The 11,149-nt window shown below is 40.1% G+C and overlaps 1 protein-coding gene across 1 annotated transcript; it reads left to right on the top strand.

Annotated features, from left to right (window-relative positions):
* The first annotated feature begins 5,989 nt into the window (after window positions 1-5,989).
* Window positions 5,990-10,802, top strand: LOC110527679 (cytochrome c oxidase subunit 6C-1). Its single transcript, XM_021609117.3, has 4 exons — window positions 5,990-6,358; window positions 9,938-10,052; window positions 10,231-10,362; window positions 10,731-10,802. Exons 2-3 carry the CDS (start codon window positions 9,948-9,950, stop codon window positions 10,354-10,356), a joined length of 231 nt encoding a protein of 76 aa, XP_021464792.1. The 5' UTR covers window positions 5,990-6,358; window positions 9,938-9,947; the 3' UTR covers window positions 10,357-10,362; window positions 10,731-10,802.
* Window positions 10,803-11,149: the final 347 nt, after the last annotated feature.

Here is an 11,149-nt window from a genome sequence, read left to right as displayed (position 1 = left end):
CGACCAAATCGATTTCTTCTCCTCCTTCCGCCATTGTGGGTTGAAAAAACAGCTTAGTAGTATGCAAATTAATTTGTTTATCAAATTCAGTTTCCTAGTTCTGAGGTTCTGCATAGACATGCCCATAGGACCTGCCTCTCAATATTGGTAATCCAATCAAAAGACGTGCACGCACTACGCCTGCTAGCTGGTTCCTGTGTAACACTGGAGCAAGCCAGCAGGCGTACAATAGCCAACTCTAAAGCTGATTGGTTGACACTATATTTTCATTTCCATTCACTTTAAGCTACAAGCGCCCGCACTGTTGATTCTGAAGGCCTGAGGGCAGATTTTAGACCCCTGGCAACACATGATGGCTGAATATGATTGGATAAAAGATCTAACATAAAGACCAGCCCTCCAAATCTCAACCTGGGGCTGGAAGCAGTGCAACCAAGAGGAAAGCTATGAAATGAAGAGTATAACTCTTACTCTGGAGAATAATTGAATACATATTTGTGGGAAAATATATTTTTTTTAAAGTATATTCTGATGATGTTTAGGCCAGCAGAGAAGGCCTTGCTGGCCCTGACGGACAACCATTGCTTGTAAGTTTATTATGAACAAACTGACAGATGACGGGTCAGTGACACGTTACACAACGTAAACACTACATCTACATGACGTGTCACATGAAGTGAACGCGTCGGCAGTTTGACACCTTAGAAAAAAAACTTGTCTCCATTGATAGTCCATGTTAATTCATGCCGGTATTTTATGGCGCTAGGAAGATGTTAATTGACTTCATGAGAGTAGCTTCACACGGCTTAATTACGGCCCTTATCACCCCCCATACAAACTGACACATGACATGACGTGTCAGTTTCACCTGTACACGAGGTGAACACTATGTCTACACGACGTGTACGTGTCACATTACATTAACATGAGGTAAATGTGTCGGCAGTTTGAGGATGCCTTCGAAAAAAACTTGTCTCCATTCATAGTCCATGTTCATTTATGGCGGTATTTTATGGTCCTAGGCCATGCTTAATTTGAAAACTGGGAGGTGCTGGAACAAAAAGTGAGCGCAAGAGGGGGGAGACCTGGGGTGCTCTGAGGTACCAGACTGCATGAGAAAAACTAAAAAAAACGTTATAATAACAAAGCATTGCATGCATATCATCACATTGATATAGTGGCATAGAGCAGTAGAGTAGAGGCATTACAGAATTTGCACACATGGGGAAAGTTTTAGTGGCCTAGGTCTGTGAAAATCTTTGCCTTTTATAAACAAACTTTTTTCATGCAATTCTACGTCCTAAATAAAAACGACCTTGTCTTGAATTAGGTAGTTAGGCCTATGTGTGGAGACACATATTGCAGGCTACAATATGAGGAAATTAGTCCTAAAAATGATATCCAGTTTCACTGACTCACCCAATAATGCACAGCTTACTCGCTGGTGATGGCCGATGCACTCATGCCAAAAGCCTCTTTCTCTCTTTTCAGCAAGATAAATTTCCATTCCAACCTGTGTTTACCCGCGACTGTATTTGAAATATTGCAAAATGGCCTGTTTTGTCTGCATGCTGTTTGTTCAATGACAGATTTTCTGCGCGTTCCCAACTGTAAGCTATGCCTTGTTTTTGGGCTACACTCCACAGCTAGGCTATTTTTTACAAGACGCTACTGATCCTCTGGGGCAAAAATACAGGCTTTCTCATGGTGTAGTAGGCTATTCTGAGTTATTAAATGTATTTCTAAACAGACAGCAATAACTAACATTTTCTCCAAATGTATTTCAATTTATCAGGGGTGCTGCAGCTCCTCCAGAAACCTTTGTGCGGCTATGATTCTATAAGGAACTAAATTATGAAGTGCAATCCTAGGGAGATGTCTGTCAGAGCAGAGAGTGGGAGTGAATCTCATTCTAGTTCTGAGAGAGACAGGCACACTTTTCACACAACCAAGGCCACGCATTGGTCTCAAACAGGTTACAATGTTGCTCAAACCAGAAATATCAGGCAAAGGCTGAAAATCTACTTTTTCACATTACATTTTTTGGATTAACATCTGGCCACATAAAGGCCAGATCGGTGGAATGCTGCAGAGATGGGTGTCCTCCTGGAAGGTTCTCCAATCTCCACAGAGGAACACCGGAGCTCTGTCAAAGTGGCTATCAAGTTCTTGGTCACCTCCTTGACCAAGGCCCTTCTCCCGCGATTGCTCAGTTTCCCCGGGAGGCCAGCCTTAGGAAGAGTCTTGGTGGTTCCAAACTTCTTCCATTTAAGAATGATGCAGGCCACTGTGTTCTTGGGGACCTTCAATGCTGCAGAAATGTTTTAATACCGTTCCCCAGATCTGTGCCTCAACACAATACGGACAATTCCTTCGACCTCATGGCTTCGGTTTTGTTCTGATATGCACTGTCAACTGTGGGACCTTATATAGACAGGTGAATTGAATTTACCACTGGTGGACTCCAATCAAGTTGTAGAAACATCTCAAGGATGATCAATGGAAATAGGATGACCCTGAGCTCAACTTCGAGACTCATAGCAGAGTGTCTGAATGCTTAAGTAAATAAGGTAATTGCAATAAAATGCAAATTAATTACTTAATCATACAATGTGATTTTCTGGATGTTTGTTTTAGATTCCGTCTCTCACAGTTGAAGTGTACCTATGATAAAAAATTACATACCTCTACATGCTTTGTAAGTAGGAAAACATGCAAAATCGGCACAGTATCAAGCCCTGTGGTTCGGGAGATGTCATTTAAGTGTTTTTCAAAATGCGAAAAATCCCTCATGGCAGACTATGTGGGTCCTTGAGGCAAATTTTAGAGGGAACATTGCACCGAATTTCAGGACTCTAGGTCAGTTATGGGCAACTGGCGGGCCACAAAGGCCTTGGCTCAATTTCCCTCGGAAAATAAAAATGTTCTATTTTCAGGCTAATAATAGCATTCTAATTCCTAATTCAATGGTCAATCTAAGGTCTCTCACACCAGTCTCGCTTATCGTGTGTTCCCTGCCCAGTATTCATGGATACAGCTCTCAGATGATAAACATATGTTCCATGCAATTTTAAGATCATTTGGACTACATTGATGTTGACATTTTAAAATGGTTAGGTAAAGGACTTGGTTATGGTTTAGGGTAGGGATGTCCCAAGGATTCCAGTTAGCACTGCCCATAAACATTTAGGAGCAATTGAAGCAAGGACTGGCCATCCATTATATACAAATTATAGTTTTAACCATGTTTTGAGGCTATACAGTCTTTTTTCAGTTAAAAAGGCCTATGATTGGTTCTGATGGGAAGAACAGTAACACTAAGCTCAACAAGCATGTATATATTATTTTCTTCAAGAATCAATGGGTATACAGTGCCCAGATCAGGCTCAGGGCGACTGCCTTCAGATTCACATTTTGAGTATTTGGCACACAGTGGTAGAAGGTACAGTATTGCATTTTTTTAAATTGTAAACCAGAATGGATGGGCTGTAATTGTTGTTCAACAAATAATATGTTATTATGAGTGAAAACTGTTGTCATACATATGTTTCAGGCTGTGAACAGTCGGAGTATTTGGCAAATGGTGGTGGAAGGTGGAGACTGTCCATCAGAGGGTGGAGAGAGAAACTGCTGGAAGGAAGACAAACAAGAAGACATACAGTACATTTGAGCACATTGTTTTACATGGGGTTCAAGTGAGAGATGGGATCAACTGGAAAAACGAATCATTCAACCTCTGTTGAACATTATACTTAGTTTATTTTTTATAGATTTGCTTTTCAATGAAAGAAGACAGCAGCTGATTGACCTATTGACTGTACAGGGTCAACCATGAATAGTTTTGCAAAACGGGTTGTATTTCGCATGGCTCTCGACCTTTGCCTCTCCCGAGTCCGTAACCTTTGATGATCTTCATCAGATGACACTAATAGGACTTCATGTTACACAATACATATATGTTTTGTTTGATAAAGTTTATATTTATAAAAAAAATCTGAGTTTACATTGGTGCGTTACGTTCAGTAGTTCTAAAACATGCGGTGATTGTGCAGAGAGCCACATCAATTTACAAAAATACTCATAATAAACATTGATAAAGATACGACTATTATACATGAAACTTTAGATAAACTTCTCCTTAATGCAACCGCTGTGTCAGATTTCAAAAAAAGAAAGCCAACCATGCAATAATCTGAGTACAGCCTTTAGACAACAAAGCAACCAAAAAGATACCTGCCATATTGGGTAGTCAACATTACTCAGAAATAGCATTTTAAATATTCACTTACCTTTGATGATCTTCATCAGAATGCATAAATGTTTAATTTGTTCGATAATGTCCATCAGTTATGTCCAAATATCTTATTTTATTAGGGCGTTTGGTAAACAAATCCAAAAGCACATTCAGGTCGCGCCGAACGTCGGACCAAAGGTTCAAAAGGTTCCGTTACAGCTCGTAGAAACATGCCATACTAAGTATGTTTTTAACATAAAACTTCATTAATGTTCCAACCGGACAATTCCTTTGTCTGTACAAATGACGTGAGCGCTCCAGACCGAGGCTGTGGCACTCTGCCAGACCACTCACTCAAAGAGCCCTTATGAGCCCCTCCTTTAGAGTAGAATCCTCAAAACAGGTTCTAAATACTGTTGACATCTAGTGGAAGCCATGGGAAGTGAAATATAACTAATATCACCCTGTATCTTCAATGGGGGCTGAGTTGAAAAAGTACAAACCTCAGATGTCCCACTTCCTGGCTGGATTTTTTTCTCAGGTTTTTGCCTGCCATATGAGTTCTGTTATACTCACAGACATCATTCAAACAGTTTTAGAAACGTCAGAGTGTGTTCTATCCAATACTAATAATAATAATAATATGCATATATTAGCATCTGGGACAAAGTAGGAGGCAGTTCACTCTGGGCACGCTATTCATCCAAAAGTGAAAATGCTGCTCCCTATCCCAAAAAGGTTAAATCTGAAAACATTGCAAAGCCACGCCCATTTTCTGTTGAATTGCAGTATGGGCCCTAAAGGCATGGAAATAGGGTCCACTGCTTGTATATTTCGGGTTACGCTTCAAAATCATTAAAGACACACCCTCCGCCACTTACCCTTATGCCCTTGGGGGAATCCCTGTCACCATCTTGGCCGTCGGTTCAAACAAATAGCCAAACAAGGGAAGTTTGCAATGTAATGCCCTCAGCCCTCGTTTCTGATTGAGTTTGCGTGTACAATTATGTTCACTTCGGGGCCTGAAACGTCCCATAATTCATTCCTTCCTCCATTATTGATAGGCCTAAATTTTTAGAAGAAAAAAAAACATTATACCTCCTAGACCTATGCTGTGACAATGAGGAATTTATTATTGTTGGAACACAATTATTGTCTACGCTAGGCTGTAAATTGTAATGATGTAAAATTACATTAGGCCACTCATATGGTGTATTTTGTTAGGATGTATCAGCGAATAGACCTACTATAGAAAAATAGGCTATAGACTATGACACTGAGATGTGCTGTCTGTCGTGGATCATGTATCTCAAGTCATCTTATAATTAACGTGGCCACCAGCAATTATACCTGCCAGGTTTGGCCGATGGACTTACATTTTTAGAATTAGTGTGAGTTGGGTAAAAAAAATAATCTGTGGTAAAATTTAATTCATTTATAGCATAAATTCTCTACGGTCCTTCTCCATCTAATAGCCTAATGGAACTAATTTTAGCATGCAAATGACCTAGCTAATTAGAGGTGAAATTATTATATTTATTAGTTTTTAGCTCTTCCATCACGTGCCAAATAAAAACCTCATATTGCCCTACTTCTGAAAAAGATATGCTTTAGTGGACTCACCCGAGTAACATTAGCCGGAACCCAGAGTAGTTTGATTCTACCGGAGTCGATGCTGAGTTCCCCTGAGTCTCAAACTGAATAGGCCCGAACCCACCGTGTTGACTGGGGTCAGATAGTCACACAGCTTTTACTTTGAAGACAGCTAGCACACGCTTCCTGTTCGAGCCTGTCCTCTCTACGCCAACACCGTCTCTGTTCAATCTTGTGGACGAAATATGCCAAATGAATTAACGCATTCGAAATGATTATCCGTCTTAGTTAAATTCGGATATTGATTGAAAGAACCATACGCGAATCGGTCGGGAACCCTGCACTTGAATTTGGCTATCTCTGATCATTTTTGTGCCCATGACATTTCCATAGATGGACGTTTCGCGTGTCTTGGATTGGACACTTTATTTACTCTGATTGTCCCTTCGCGAGACCAGTAGTATACCTTCCGGAAGATCAACGCCTCAGTGTCGCGCTAACATATTTTGGTGAAGGTCGTGAGTTCTTCTTGTAAGTATTTAGTAAATGTGAACGCTAAATCGAATACTTTCCATTTAATCTGTACAGAAAATATGTACTTCAAGGTGTTGAAATGTTATGATTCTGTCCATTGCATAGTAATATTATAATTGTCGACATTGCCCTCTAGTTTGTTGCAACGTTTGCTAGCTAGCTACTTTAGCCTCGGACTGTCAACTTTCTATTGTTAATGCACTTTTCAGTGGTTGGTGTTATAGATATGTATTTATTCTTCCGGTAAAACTATAGCTAGCAACCAAATTGCCGCAAACGTTTTATTTTTATTTTTTCCCGAATATTGAAATACTGTTTTTAAAAAATTGCCATTGTGTTGATGCAAATAATCAGGTAGGCATAGGCTACTTTGTAGTTATATTAATTGCCTTCCATCTATCCGAAAAAGATTAGGCTGTCATTAGCATCGCTAACTGCTACACAAAGTGTTAGACATAGTAGCCCTTCATCATCGCACACAGCAGGGCTCTACATTCAGGTACATTTGCCAGTGGCCCAAACCTACTGGCCGAATGAGGAAAAAATAATAATAACTGGGTCACGTCAAGATCTGACATGAAAGCGAATGATACGTTCATCATTTCAGGAGCATGTGATTCTCTTTCATGTGTAGGGTGAGCAAGTAGCCTATACAGTGTTTTATACAGACATTGGCAAGTCAAATATAATGGTTTTTCAAGCAATTAATTGTAATAATTTAAGGACCTAACTTACGTTTTATATTTAATTATTGTAACAGTCTATAGGGGAAAAATCTCCCAAATATATGCAAAAAAAAAGTATGCATTACCACTAAGAATAATGCCTTTTTTAAATGTTTTTTTAATAGGCCTACCGAATTACATTATGCATTGACATTCACATTATTTTAAAGTAATCAAATATGTCCACATTGCTTGACTAAATAGACAAAATGTTCCTGACACAAACACACTAATGAAGTCTGTCCATGTCTTGTCAGTCTTTCCGTTTGATATATTGAAGAGTTGAGGGGTTACTGTATCATGTTTTAAAACAAAGTGACCAAAAACCAGGTTCCCTTTGTAATGGAACGCTTTGTATCGAAAACATTTTGTTTTGCGCAGTAGAACTCCTAAATCGGCTACCATAACTTCAATGACTTTTCAAGGACCAAGAGGAGCCTAGGGGAATTGGCGGATTTTCAAGTTAAGCTGTGATGACTGAACTTTGCCCGCATATATTCAACCAAGTGTTTAAAAAGTTAAAATACCTGGTTTGTATACCCAGTCATGCCTTAGCAGTTACTGGTAGAGCTATCATAACTTGTAACATCTTTCCAGCCTCTAATGCTGTTGGTCTTTGCTCCACACAACAACCAGCTGTTTGAGAGCTGCGTGCTCTCCGCCCGACATATTATCTATAGCAGGAATGGGCAAATGAGGGTGGGGGCCACAAAAAATCTGAACTCGTGAGGGGCCGCTGCTGCTCATTGGTCCCCAGAAATGTTTGCTGTTTTAGTAACTGAGTGAGACTAACAAAATCAATGGGGGCCATGATAGTTTAGCGGCCAGCTATCTAAACTTAACTTGGCTGTCTAAAATAGGAGTCAAATGGTTGCAAATGCAGTATCAAACCCTGGGGCCTTTCCACTTTTCTCTATTGCTCCGCAAGCAAGGGGGAGGCCAATGACATCACAGATTCCTGTTAGACAAACTCCTTGAATACCCTACTCCTTGAAGTTGGCAGTTGTCTAGAAAAACACTATTGTGCTCAACTTATATATTTTTTTGCGTGTGTACTTTACTGTATTTATGCTTGGGATATGGCTTTTCAACAGTAAAAGTTCATACAGTGCCTTGCGAAAGTGTTCGGCCCCCTTGAACTTTGCGACCTTTTGCCACATTTCAGGCTTCAAACATAAAGATATAAAACTGTATTTTTTTGTGAAGAATCAACAACAAGTGGGACACAATCATGAAGTGGAACGACATTTATTGGATATTTCAAACTTTAACAAATCAAAAACTGAAAAATTGGGCATGCAAAATTATTCAGCCCCTTTACTTTCAGTGCAGCAAACTCTCTCCAGAAGTTCAGTGAGGATCTCTGAATGATCCAATGTTGACCAAAATGACTAATGATGATAAATACAATCCACCTGTGTGTAATCAAGTCTCCGTATAAATGCACCTGCACTATGATAGTCTCAGAGGTCCGTTAAAAGCGCAGAGGGCATCATGAAGAACAAGGAACACACCAGGCAGGTCCAAGATACTGTTGTGACGAAGTTTAAAGCCGGATTTGGATACAAAAAGATTTCCCAAGCTTTAAACATCCCAAGGAGCACTGTGCAAGAGATAATATTGAAATGGAAGGAGTATCAGACCACTGCAAATCTACCAAGACCTGGCCGTCCCTCTAAACTTTCAGCTCATACAAGGAGAAGACTGATCAGAGATGCAGCCAAGAGGCCCATGATCACTCTGGATGAACTGCAGAGATCTACAGCTGAGGTGGGAGACTCTGTCCATAGGACAACAATCAGTCGTATATTGCACAAATCTGGCCTTTATGGAAGAGTTGCAAGAAGAAAGCCATTTCTTAAAGATATCCAAAAAAAGTGTTGTTTAAAGTTTGCCACAAGCCACCTGGGAGACACACCAAACATGTGGAAGAAGGTGCTCTGGTCAGATGAAACCAAAATTGAACTTTTTGGCAACAATGCAAAACGTTATGTTTGGCATAAAAGCAACACAGCTGAACACACCATCCCCACTGTCAAACATGGTGGTGGCAGCATCATGGTTTGGGCCTGCTTTTCTTCAGCAGGGACAGGGAAGATGGTTAAAATTGATGGGAAGATGGATGGAGCCAAATACAGGACCATTCTGGAAGAAAACCTGATGGAGTCTGCAAAAGACCTGAGACTGGGACGGAGATTTGTCTTCCAACAAGACAATGATCCAAAACATAAAGCAAAATCTACAATGGAATGGTTCAAAAATAAACATATCCAGGTGTTAGAATGGCCAAGTCAAAGTCCAGACCTGAATCCAATCGAGAATCTGTGGAAAGAGCTGAAAACTGCTGTTCACAAATGTTCTCCATCCAACCTCACTGAGCTCGAGCTGTTTTGCAAGGAGGAATGGGAAAAAATGTCAGTCTCTCAATGTGCAAAACTGATAGAGACATACCCCAAGCGACTTACAGCTGTAATCGCAGCAAAAGGTGGCGCTACAAAGTATTAATTTAAGGGGGCTGAATAATTTTGCACGCCCAATTTTTCAGTTTTTGATTTGTTAAAAAAGTTTGAAATATCCAATAAATGTCATTCCACTTCATGATTGTGTCCCACTTGTTGTTGATTCTTCACAAAAAAATAAAGTTTTATATCTTTATGTTTGAAGCCTGAAATGTGGCAAAAGGTCGCAAAGTTCAAGGGGGCCAAATACTTTCGCAAGGCACTGTACATTGCTGGAGGACGTCTAACTACAACCATAAAGAATTTTCTTGACATAAGGACATTTCTGAAAGCAGCATTGTTCTACTTCAACCTAATTAAACAATGTTACATTTTTCTTCTAAACTTTCCAGGTACTCCACAATGTCTCTGGCTAAGCCTGCAATGCGAGGACTCCTCGGGAAGCGTCTGAGGTTCCACCTGCCCATCGCCTTCGCCCTATCAGTGGTGGCTGCAGCAGCTTTCAAGGTCAGCTGATGGATGCTAATAATTTGCCAGTTAAAAAAAAAAAATAATAATAAAAATATTGAGGCTCTGGGTAGAGAAGTGTAAAACGAAAGAGTTAAAGTCCATCATGGAATTGATGTTACCACATTGAATGGATGTCTTCAGGAACAGGCATGATGTAAATACTTTGTCTTCTCAGTACGGCGTAACAGAACCAAGGAAACAGGCCTATGCTGATTTCTACAAACATTATGATGCCACAAAGGAGTTCAACAACATGAGGGAAGCTGGTATTTTTGAAAGTGTCAGGCCAACTGGTGAATAAACCCCTGTGAGTATTTTGCAACCAATTAGGTATCATTTCATCTATCTATTAGGCTAGTGTTTTTCACTTCTTGTCCCTTAGGTCTTGGGTGTGTGCAGGCTTTTGTCCCAGCCAGCAGCACACCTGGGTTGTGTTCTGTAGGCACAAGTCATTAGAAGGTGTTTCAATGTGTAAGTGTGCAAGTATTTCAAAATGTTGTTGCCTATTGAACACACCTTTTGAATCATCTAAACAAGGTCTTCAGATGATTAGTTGGTGCTGGGTTAGGAGAACAAAGGCATGCTGCGGTCCTCTTGGTAATCAATTAGTCAAATTTTCATTGTTATAACTGCAGTACTGTGCAACATCTTATGCTGTCTCCCTTTGTATTACAGGTTGCATTCCTGGTCTGAGATTGACTGATCGAACATTGCTGTTATGTTCTCATAAATAAACTATTCTCTCTATGGGTGCCTCTGTCTCATCGTTTTGAATTATCACAAAAATTGTGATAGAGAAACAGTTTTGCTCAAGAAAGCAACATAGTTATCATTCTCAGATTACCAGTTGGAAGTCAAATAAAATGTTATACAACTGGTGTAGACCTTACAGTGAAATACTTACAAGTCCTTAACCAACAATGCGATTAAGAAAAATATCCAGCAGTAAAATAATTGCTTGGCATATACAGGGGATACCAGTACAGTGTGGGGTGGGCACCGGTTAATTGAGGTAATATGTCTCTCGATGTGCAAAACTGATAGAGACAAACCCCAAGCGACTTACAGCTGTAATCGCAGCAAAAGGTGGCGCT

This window comes from Oncorhynchus mykiss, chromosome 7 (genome assembly GCF_057628025.1).
Source record: "Oncorhynchus mykiss isolate SJ-2025 chromosome 7, ASM5762802v1, whole genome shotgun sequence".
NCBI classification, from domain to species: domain Eukaryota; kingdom Metazoa; phylum Chordata; class Actinopteri; order Salmoniformes; family Salmonidae; genus Oncorhynchus; species Oncorhynchus mykiss.
This window is presented reverse-complemented; position numbering and strand designations above follow the sequence as displayed.